This window comes from Protopterus annectens, chromosome 8.part0 (assembly GCF_019279795.1).
Source record: "Protopterus annectens isolate FY-2018-M chromosome 8.part0, PAN1.0, whole genome shotgun sequence".
NCBI lineage: Eukaryota > Metazoa > Chordata > Ceratodontiformes > Protopteridae > Protopterus > Protopterus annectens.
In genome coordinates, this window is record NC_056741.1 from 1,104,084,191 (window position 1) to 1,104,096,072 (window position 11,882).

Here is an 11,882-nt window from a genome sequence, read left to right on the forward strand (position 1 = left end):
TGTCTTCCAATTTGATTACAGCCTTCCTTGGAAGGCACCTAAACACTGAAGGGCTGCCTGAGGCAGGACAACCCACATGTTATGACTGCAGTTGCATGTCTATCGGGACATCTATTTGGTTGCATGTCTATCGGACATCTACATTTATGGTAGGTACAAAACTGTACTTTTCCTCCTCTGTTTTTTTTTTTTTTTTCAAGGGTCTGGATACCATTTCCATCCTTGAGGCTGCTGCTTGGTACTCTCTTCATACTTTCACTAAGCACTACAAGTTGGATGTTATTGCCAGGGCAAGCTTTGCCAGGGCTATCCTGAGTGGCTTTGTAGAGGCCTCTTCTGGGCCTTTCTCCTGCCAGGCTTGCTGTTGTACACTCCTTTAGGGAAGTAATACTACAACAGTGATATGGAAGGACATAGTACAGTTGTGTAAAATCTTACCATAACACTAGATGTCCTTCTACACTGTCACAGTATTCACTCCCTTCCTCCTACCCCCTCTGTTCTCGCTGTTGCCCTCCTGGCCAAGGACTTTTTCATCTTCCTTTTCCTCATCCTGGATGCAGATGTTCTCCTTGTCCCTAAGGGCATTCTGTTCCTCCTGGAGCTTTTTCAGTTCTGATAGTATGCACCCGTATGTCATCTTTATGCCCTATGCCTTGTGTGGGGAGCATGTGTGTGACATACGATGTCTGGAAGAACTAAAGGCTTTGGTATACTGGCTAGAAGTTGGGCTAGCCTTGGCAGGAAATCCCTTGGGTAAAGAATATTAAACAATGAAGAGATGGACATCTACTGTTATGGTTATGATTTTGCACAGTAGTACTTTTGTTTACACAGCTGTAGTTTCTCAAGGGCATCCTACCCTTTAAGGATCTATGGAAACCAAGGACTTTACTAATAAAGACAAAGTACAACAGAGGTATGTGATACATAAACTAGCAGGGGGGAACTCACTCGTATCTTTTGTCACCTGACCATGTCCCAAACCTTGGGTCAACACCTTCTAGCTCACTACTTGCCAGGGGGAAACAGTTAATGTAGCAATTCACATCAGCAGTGAACCATCATGACTTAGACCCTGAACGAGAATATTTTCCATCTCATTTACTTATCTTGGGGTGTGCCAGAAATAAACCTCAGATCAAAACAATCCGCTGAAAAAAGTTCAGTGACCAAACTTCCCAAGCCATGAAGGATGATTACCTTCTCCTTTCCATGAGCAGATCTGTTTCTTAATGCATTCCCTACCATTTCTGTCATCTTCTGTGTACTACTGAAAGTCATGGAGGAAGGGTGAGAAGTGATGCTGACAGCAACTTTTTGGCTGAGGTAACATTGGTTTCCCCTCCTGCACAGCTTGAGCAGGGAGAAAAACATGTTTTCACAACAGGTGGACATGCTGACTCAAAGTAGGGGCTGGATCATACACCCTATTCTTAGCACCTTGAGGTTAACAACTTGGTTAATTCACAAACTGCTTCCCAAGATATCTCTTTAGACAAAGACATCCAAGGTATTTTAAATGGTACCAGAAAGTCATATTGCAGAATGGAAAAGGTTTTCAATCTGGTGTCAGCAACAGGGCATCTCTCAAGTTCATTGGAGATCAACAGTGTTCTTGCCTACCTTACACATTTAAAGTCTGGTTTGTCCTACTTGCTCATCTTTTCATAAACACTCTTCAGCCATCCTCATCTGTCCTATGCAACCTTCTCTTTTCTGTCAACCCCTTATGAAGCAGATCCTTATGGGCATTATCCATCTGAGGCCTCCCAGAGGATCATCTCTCCTCCTTGGGATCTCATTTTTTCTAGAAAGTTTCACTTTACCAGTATTCAAACCATCATCTAAAGCTGACATTAGATTTGTCTCTTGGAAAACAGACTTTCTAGTGGCTATCACCTCTGCTAGATGGGTTTCAGAATTAAAAGCCTTCATGTGCACTGAACCCTTTTATTTTTTACAAGGATAGAATTGTACTCTGGAATTAATCCCTCTTTCATGCCAAAAGTGGTTTCAGAACTTTCTCTGAATCAGTCCATTCATCTTCCAAGCTTCTTCACTCACCCTCCGAATCAGGGGTAGTATATCCTACATTCACACAACTCTGAAATTGTCTGGATAGGACCAAGTCAGTTAGAAAGTTCAACCAAACTTTTTGAAGAGTTTGCTAGCAAAAAACTAGGAAATCCTATCAGCAAACAAACCATTTAAAATAAATTTCCATCCGTATTGCCTTTTGTTAATGTCATGGAAAGCAAATTCTTCATTTCGTTTTACAAGAGCTACTGATATTGGTAATGCATTTCTTAGATGGAGTTCCCCTTTAGGAAATTTTAGAGGTTGCTACTTGGTTTTCTATCCACATCTTTACCAAACATTACAGCCTTCCTATTTGGATTTGCTTGTGCAGTTTTGCAAGGCATTTTAGCTTCTACTTAATTTTTTTCACTTCCAGCCTTTCCCTTTGTCAGCTTTGGAAATCCTCCGATATAGTTATTACTACTACACTGAAATGCAATGAGCATAGTACAGTTGTGCCTGCTTAACATAAATGTAAATGTTCAAGTGTCTTCATTGTTGCAGTATGTCTTCCCTCCGCTCCTTCCCCTTTGTCATTTCTTAAGGTTGGGGTGGGCATTCTTCCCTATCCTGTACACTATCCCCATCTCTCTTCTCCTCCATTAGGTCATTAGGGTTCCTTCCTATGCAGCCTGGGGACATTTAAGGATGCCTTGTGCCCTAGGCCTGGAACCTCACATTTGGGGACAAGTAGGACGGTGCTGGCCAATGACCCTTGCACCTAGCTGTCCTGACATCTGGTTTGAGGCTTCCTCCAGCACAGCAGGAGGGTGTTAAATCTGTGGTACTCGGCAAGCCAAGGGCTTCCTCTGCAAGAATAAACCGTGTAGTTATTACTGACTTGAACATGTAAGTTTATGGTAAGTAGACACAAATGTAATTTCTCTTCAGTGGGTGTTTATGCCCCCATTGGACTTGTGAATATGCAGTAGGTCTGACAGGGTAGGGTCTGGTGAGGCTGTGTATGTGAGGCAGAGATCGCCCCTTAGTATCCTATATACTAGTGTGAATGGCAAGGCTTTGAGGTGGTCTACATATTTTTTATGATTTAGGCCCTTGATTTGCTTAGTACAAAAGCGCTGTAGGCATTTGCATCAAATGTTTGGACTGGTACCGAGGGGGCATTATACTCCATGATGACCTAATTAGTGCGGAATACAGTGGAGTCATCACATCCCTGGGTCTGGGTGCCATACCCTTGGTAATAAGCCGTGCAGTGAAAAACACTTTAGTGTGTGGATACATGGTGATCGAAGTGCAGTTCATTGTCTGCTTAGGTTCCTACGTCCTTAACTACTAGATCAATTTTCAGGGGTGTATTGTCAATTTGATGGTTACGAGGGATGGCTTGCTTGCTGAATGATAGGGTTATACATTTTTTGTCATTCAGTTTGGATGTTGTTTGGTATTGACAGCCTGCTTATCTGCAGTGTCTTCATGTGAAACTTACGCCTGCAGTAGCAGTTTTTAACTGAATCTCTTACACACTCCGTTTAAGTAGTAGGTGGTTGCCAGTAACATAAGATTGTTGCTACATTGTCTCAGGATGCCTTTTTCAACCAAACTGGCTACAGAAATGCTTGGAAAGTGTAAATCCAGAGTTCCAGGTGCTTAATGTGGGCTGAAGAGAGAGCAGCGCTTGTGAGGTTTGCATTTTATTACTGGATGTGCCGTCTGCAAGAAGAGATGACGCTGGTCTCAGTGCAGCTAAAAATCAATGCTCCTTAGTTCCTTCTCTAACCAGAAGCAAAAGAGTAATGTTTATCTTAAGCTAGTTCCAGAGAAGTAGTGTTAACCTAAATGTTGCTGTGTTCAGTTTGCTACACTAGCTGGACACAGCAGGCATCCAAGCTGCACAAAGGCCATGAAATGACTGTCAAGACTGCAGCCAATTGACTTGAAGTCCCATGCATATTGCCCAATTAGAGGTCTGCAGGTGTCTGTACCCCTCTGGTCTGTCTCTCACTAGAAGCAAAGAAACAGCATTCATCCAAAGCTGCCTCCTAAGAAGAAATTTTCAGGCTAGGCAATGTCCCTCTGCTCCTTCTCTCACCAGAAGCAGTAGGCCCAAGCTGATCCGTGAGAAGTAGTTAGTACACTCTTCAGTGATTTGTTAGTCTAGATATTCATCGTGTTACACTACTGCAGTCATTACACTTGGGTTATCCTGCCGTCAGGTGGTTCCCCAATCGGCCTGAGTTCCAAAGTCTTGGTCTGGCGTCGGTTGCTGTCGCCTCCTCCCTGACGTCAGTGTGACAGGGGGTATACAAGATGCAGCCGACGCCATTTGCTTTAGTCTTTTTTGCCGTGCGGTGCCCGAAGCAAAAGCAGTTCGCAAGGGCCGGTCGGCTGTCAACTGAGATTTTCATTTCGAATCCAGAACCGAAGTCTTCTACAAAGCTAAGTACCCCATTGGGGAAGCTTTTTCTTGCCTCAGACCAATGTCAGTAAAAGTTAATAACTGTATTTCTTGTGGGAAGCAAATACCTCATAAGGATTTCCATTCCTATTGTATCCCATGCCTAGGCCCTGACCACGACATCATTGGTTGTTTGTTTTGTGCTAGGTTTAACAAGCACACTATTAAACGTCGGTTTGATTTTGCCCGACATTATTTTGGTAGACAATTCAACTATACCATGCCGTCGGAACTTCTGACGACTGGAATACACAAAAAGCGCAAAGACAAGGATAGGCATCCGAGGCCCAAAACTGACGACGAAGCCTCTTCTAGGCCATTTGCTGGTTCTCCAGTTTTCAGCAAGGCGCCTTCGCAGCCCCTGACTACCGCTTCTGCAGAACCACAAGCCGCATCCGACTCCCATGTGGAGATGGCTGGGCCTTCGGATGCGCAAGTTCTTCAGCCTACCGAGACTAACCTTTCAGAGGGATCTGGAGTAGCTGAGCAAGCCACAGCTACAGAGGGTGAATTCAGACCTGCTTAGTTAAGCATTAAACCCTCAGCTAAGTCTAAGCCTCCTTTAAAGTCAAAGAAACAAGTACAGCATTCTCCAGGACAGGCCTCCATGCCTAAGAAACACATGCTCAAAATGGCCGGAGACCTAATCACTCTGATCACGGGGTCCCATCCCCCTCCTGATAAAAGGCCTAGACAGGATGCAGACTACGACTCATCCGACCAGGTGTCCATCTCTTCTGATTCATCCTCAGACATAGGATACTCCTTACCCCCCCCCTTATGAGGATTCTGATGCTGAGGAATCTATTCCATCAGCCTCTCCGCCTGAGGACTACTCCTTTGGGGAAACCCTGCATACCATGAGGGAGCATTTCCACTGGAAAGGCCAGGATTATTCAGAATCCAAGAAAAGGCTCAGAGACTTCCTTTTATTACCTCAACACAGACCCCTTGCTATTCCGCCAGTTTTAAATATTGTGGATGATGTGTATACTGAATCCAGCTTAAATCTTGATTCCTTACCTCCAGCCCCTGTTGAACCTGACAGATACTACAGAGTCCCTGACGCCCAGAAATTTCTGTATAAAAGCCCTGTAGCTGACCCTGAAACTATTTCTCAGGGACCTAAAGGAGTTAAGGCCTTATCAGCCAAGAATCCAGTTCCCTCTGACAGATTCCAGAGCATTAGACAGATGGGGAAAGAAAGTATATACGTCTGCAACTTTAGCAATGAGAGCCTTAAATTGCCAGTTTCACATGCTAAAATATCAGCAATTTTTACTGTCTCAGTTAAAACAAAAAATGCTTCCAGAATCAGATCCTCCTAATTTTAAAGAAATGCAGGATTTATTGCATGCAGCTGAACAAGTGGGAAAGCATACTTTGCAATGTGGTTTTGATTCTCTAGAGGCCTCCTGCAGAGCAGCAGTTACAGGCTCTGTCATTAGAAGACATGCTTGGTTAAAAGAACATACGTTACCAGATCATGTTAAAGCAAAATTATTGGATGCACCTTTACAGCAGGATGTGTTATTTGGAGTTAAGGCAGAAGAGGTGCTAAAGAAAATGGAGGATAAGGCAAAATATATGCAAACGGTGAAGGATTTCTTACAGATGTAGCCTCCTAGATTTTAGCAGAAACTGGCCAACTAAGAATTGGTCCTTTCCAATTACAGACAGACCTCAAAGGGGAAGATACAGGCATCCAAGAGGTAGAGGTCAAACACAAGGTACTTACAGGCCTCGACAATGGGTTGCATCAGGCCAGAAAGAAGGGGAAGACAGGCCACTTAAGCAGAAACATCATGGATCCCCACGAATGGGAGTTGAATCCACAAATATTCAGAATAACACAGAAATGGTGGAGCCCGGACATAGATCTGTTTGCATCCCCAATAAACTGCCAGCTACAAAAATTCTACACAAGGAGTTACCATCCACAAGCATGGAAAGTGGATGCCCTCTCATTCAGCTGGGAGAACCTACAAGTATATGCTTTCCCACCACTACCTCTCCTGCCAAAGGTACTCATAAAAGCCAGGCAGGAAGAGCCAAAGATGATCCTGATTGCACCAGACTGGCCACGCCAGCACTGGTACCCAATCTTAAGGAGCTTTAGCACAAGAACCACCCTGGATTTTGCCTCAAAGCCCACATCTGCTGACTCAGCACAACAAATACTACACAGCCAGCTAAAGACCTTAAACCTAGCTGCATGGAAGATTCCTTAGTCAGGCAAGCAATGCCTCTCTCCAAAACTGTTATGGATGTCATTCTGGAGGCCAGAAGGCCTAGTACCAGGAAAGCCTATTCGGATAAATGGAAGAGATTCTGTGCCTGGAACCAAGCTCACAGCCTTGACCCTCTTGTCCCAAACATTCTGCAGATACTACAATACTTAACTGAGATGCTGGACAAATGACTCTCCTTTTCATCCATCAAGGTCCACACCTCTGCCATCTCTGCTCATTATAACACAGATCCACCAATTTTCTCTAATCCTCTGTTAAAACAGTACCTCAGAGGGGCTAAAAACATAAGACCGCCCCGTAGAGCACCTACTCCAACTTGGGACCTCAACTTTGTTTTGGAGAAGCTAACTTTACCTCCTTTTGAGCCAGCCAACACAGCAGAATTGAAATATATCTCTTGGAAAACTGCTCTGCTCCTGGCAATAATATCAGCACGAAGAGTTTCAGAATTACAGGCACTAATGGCAGTGGAACCTTTCCTCATTTTCCACCAGGACAAGGGTGTCTTTAAGAACTAACCCTACTTTTATGCCAAAGGTGGTATCCAGTGTGGCTCTAAACCAAACTATTCACCTGCCAACTTTTTATCCTAAACCACAGAATAAAGGGGAGAGACTACTGCACTCTTTGGACATTCACAGGCAGTTACGCTTCTACTTGGATAAAACAAAGTTTTCAGAAAATCTGAACAATTACTGGTAGCATATGCTGCAGGAGCACTGGGAAAAGCCATTTCAAAACAGACTGATCTCAAAATGGATAGGTCATTGTATACGTTTCTGCTACACATATCATGGAAAAACCGGTACCTAGCAGCATTAGATCTCACTCCACCAGGGCAACAGCCACTTTAACTGCCTACCTTAGGGGAGTACCTACCAATGATATTTTGGAAGCAGCAACTTGGAGTTCTGTGCATACCTTCACCAAGCATTACCATCTGCCTCTATAGTCTAAATCCAGAGCTGACTTCGCCACTGCAGTGCTGCAGGGCCTTATAGCCACCCCTAATGCCTTATAGAACCAGCCACCCTTCCTCAGGTTTGGGATTCTACCCAAGTGTAATGACTGCAGCAGTGTAACACGATGAACATAGTACAGATGTCCTTCAAGGATGCATCTGCAGTCATAACATATGGGTTGTCCTGCCTCAGGCAGCCCTTCGGTCGGCCGGATTCCAAAGTCTGGGTCTGGCCTCGGCTGATGTCGCACTTCACCCGACATCATAGCTCCTGGGGTATAAAGGCATCAGCCGACGCCATTTTCCTCCGTCTTTCTTGCCGCACGGTGCCCGAAGCAGAAGCTGTTCGCAAGTGCCGGTCGGTCAGATCCAGAGATTTCAGCTACCGAAGACTTCTAAAAAAGCTAAGTACCCCGTTGGGGACTCTTTCTTGCCTCAGCCGATGTCAGACAAAGTAAATAATTGTTTAACTTGTGGGAAACAAATACCTCATAAGGATTTCCACTCTTACTGCCTTCCTTGCTTAGGCCCTTTATACTCCAGATCCTGAGCAGGTTTTGCAACTGCAGTTTTACAAGGGATCTTAACTACACCATCATTATCTTAGTGCCGCCGCCTCCTAGTTTGGCTATGGTATTCTACCCATATGTTATGACTGCAGATGCATCCTTGAAGGACATAGTACAGTTTTGTACCTACCATAAATGTAGATGTCCGATAGGTATGCATCTGCAGTCAGGATTACCCATCCTCCTTCCCCTCTGTGGTATTCCTAGGGTACTTACCCCTCTCTTAGCTAGCTGGGGGAATCTATTATGGTGTATTTGTTTTTATGTATATATGTATACTTTTTGATTTCTACTGTTTGGAATTTTCTACTTTTATACAAATTTAGCCTTCCTAGAGGGCATCTGGCATCTGGGGCAAGAAACACTGAGGAAAATGGCGTTGGCTGATGCCTTTTCACCCCAGGAGCTATGACGTCGGGTGAAGTGCGACATCAGCCGAGGCCAGACCCAGTCTTTGGAATCCGGACGACCGAAGGGCTGCCTGAGGCAGGACAACCCATATGTTATGACTGCAGATGCATACCTATCGGACATCTACATTTATGGTAGGTACAAAACTGTACTTTTTGTACCTACCATAAATGTAGATGTTCAAGTGTATACACTGCTGCAGTCTAGGTTACCCTCCCTCCTTCCCCTCTTACTGGCTGGTACGTACCTATGTCTTCTACCTTTACTACCTATGGGGAGTATTTGCTGGTAGCTGTAAGTTGTTTTTTGCTTTTCTTATGTATGTTTTATTAGCAATTGGAATTGCCTATCTATTTAGAGGCACCCGACATCTGGGGCAAGGAAAACTGAAGAAAATGGCATCGGCTGCATCTTATATACCCCTGTCGCACTGACATCAGGGAGGAGGCAACAGCAACCGACGCCGGACCAAGACTTTGGAATCACGGCAGGATAACCCAAGTGTAATGACTGCAGCAGTGTATACACTCTAACATCTACATTTATAGTAGGTACAAAACTGTACTTTCCATAAGTTAACAATTTAAAAATGTTAGATGGAAGAAGGGCTTAATACTCTGAATATTATACTGAGTGGGATGATGTAAAACCAAGGATAACTTCAGCTTTAAGTCTTAAGGGGATGGCCTTACCTAATTAGATCTTTTATTGCCAAGTAGAATGAGCAGATGAGATGAAACTAGGAGGAGCTTCCAAAGTTAAATTTACAGTAAAGGTGGTAATACTGGAACTGAGTCACTTTAGGTATTTCTAAACATAAGTACTGGCTGACTGGTAGTTACAAAAATTGGCATTCAAAGATTGTTCCTGAAATAATAAGTGTAGTAATATTAAAAAAACAAACAAAAAAAAAACAGGATTTATGAAGTGAAGCCATGGTACAGAAGCAAAACTACCAGTGATGGTGAAAAAATCAAGAGGTTATTTTTTATGTTTAATCATTTTTATGCATGTAATTGGAGCAGTAGTGTTTTTATAGAAATGCTTGTTAAGTCTTGAAATGTAAAACTGAGTTATGTAATGGATGTTCTTTGCTTTTGAAGAAATGAGAATAAAATAGTTCAGTTATTAAAAAAAAAAAAAAAAAAAGATGATAGACAAGCCTTCAGCTATAGATGAAGGCTGATCAGTAAAAAATCGTTTTGGGGTTGACTATCTACCATTCCTCTTTGCAGAACAAAAGTATTGGAGAACTGAAATCAACTTGTCTAAGGTCTCAAATGTTTCATTTTGCCTTTGTTTGAATGAATTATGTGTTCCAAGCCTGTTTTATCGCTAGACAACCACCTGAAATGCAAGTCAGCGTTACCTGTTATAAAGACCAGTGGTGTAGTGCTATATGGCCCCCTACCCTTATTGAACACACACTTTATTTCTTGGGTACCAGAGATTACAGACTGAAAAGTGACCATATGCTTCCATTTCCTTGTAGATAGTTTGAGCAAGATGAGTATGCCGCCAGTTCATGCAGTACATATTTAGTTCCTGGATTAGTGCCAGAATAAAAATGAGGCTTTTAAGTTAGTAATTAAAAAATATGGTCATTTTCCGTCTTGTAGATGCTTTTTTTAGCTTGCTAGAATGTATATATTTAGATTTGCTTACAACCCTTGATATTAAAAGAAGTACTGCCCGAGCCTTTAAGTAACAAATAACTTTTTACCTTCTTTAACTCGTATGTATTTTTTTTCTAGTGGATTTGAATGAAACTACTTGGAGAAAAACTTTCAGCATCTGGACAAGCCTTTTTCAGTGATTTCTACAGCTACCTGAAGACTTTTGCTCTTCAAAGTCTGTGTTCTGTTTTGATAAATGTACAGTAAACTTTTTTCTTTTTTATGGGGAGCTACAGTAAAATACAGAACAGAGTAGCAGTTGTAAAGGAGCTGTAGCTCATTTAGGACACCAGCCTTGTTTCAGCACGACTGTTTGGTTGTGTGCCTTGTAATAGGGAAATAGTTCCATTTTTACTGAAAACAGATATCAGACATTTGTTTATTTAATGACTTCTTGCATCACAATAGGAAACATGGTTAAAAAAATAAAAATTTGATTACCTTGTGAAACATTAATATTTAATTTTTTTTCTTTGTAGTTTGAGTGTCCCATCATTCTGATTATATTGCTAGTATGTGTGTTTACACCAGTCTGTGGATACTTATGCATGTATTTATTTTTGAAATTCAACAGAAGAAGGGAGTAGTTCACTTAGAGTACACGTGTACAAACCTTGACGGGTGCACTGATAAGGTAAGTTTTCCCATTGTCTTACATTCTTTGCCTGTCCAATCATTGAGTAGCATGATCATATCAGAACAGGAAGTGTGGGAGTGAGTGGCAGATGCTGGCTCTGCAATCCTATTAAAAAGGACGCAGCAAGACTCACTGCTGTACTGATAGCCAGAGGTGGCTGGATGTCCTAGCTGATTTCGCCAGTAATATCTGGGCTCTGTAGCCAGAGTCATACACAGTAGTGACTGTGCTTCAGAGGCTAGAATTTCAGTGTTGTCCATCAGGTTTGTCTTTCAGCTTTTCCCGGTTAGGGGTCACCACAGCGGAACTCCAGTATGCTAATGATTGGCAGTAGATTTTCACGAACACAGAGGTGCCAGCTCGACATCCAGCCTTCAACGAAGGCACGCCCATTTACGCACATCTTTCGAACGCCCACCCAACCGTGTAGAGGACATGCAGACTCCACACAGAAGGCAGTCCAGCCAAGAATCGAATGGGAGAACCTCTTGCTGTGAGGCAACAACGCTACTGCTGCACCACCGCAGATGTTACAACAACAACCATCAGGTGTTGTGAGGAAATAACAACAAATGCCCAGTGTTGCTGCTTGAATGACTATTACCATAAATTCTGTTGCCCCCAATACATATTTGGAAAATGGGTAGATAAATAGTACAGTTGTGTACCTACCATAAATGTAGATGTTAGAGTGTATTCACTGTTGCAGTCATTACTCTTGGGTTATCTTGCTGGCAGGCTACCCGCAGTCGGCCTGAATTCCAAAGTCTTGGTCTGGCATCAGTTGCTATCGCCTTTTCCCTGACGTCAGTGCGCCAGGGTTATAAAAGATGCAACAGACGCCCTTTTCTTCAGTTTTTCTTGCCCCAGATGTC

At 43.0% G+C, this 11,882-nt stretch overlaps 1 protein-coding gene across 1 annotated transcript in view; it reads left to right on the forward strand.

Annotated features, from left to right (window-relative positions):
• PSMB4 (proteasome 20S subunit beta 4) overlaps positions 1-10,826 on the forward strand; it is a 414,203-nt gene extending 403,377 nt beyond the window's left edge. The window contains exon 6 of the mRNA XM_044079370.1: positions 10,449-10,826. Within this exon, the coding sequence (XP_043935305.1) occupies positions 10,449-10,461 (13 nt within the window). The 3' untranslated portion in view covers positions 10,462-10,826. The remainder of the gene's footprint in view (positions 1-10,448) is intronic.
• Positions 10,827-11,882: the final 1,056 nt, after the last annotated feature.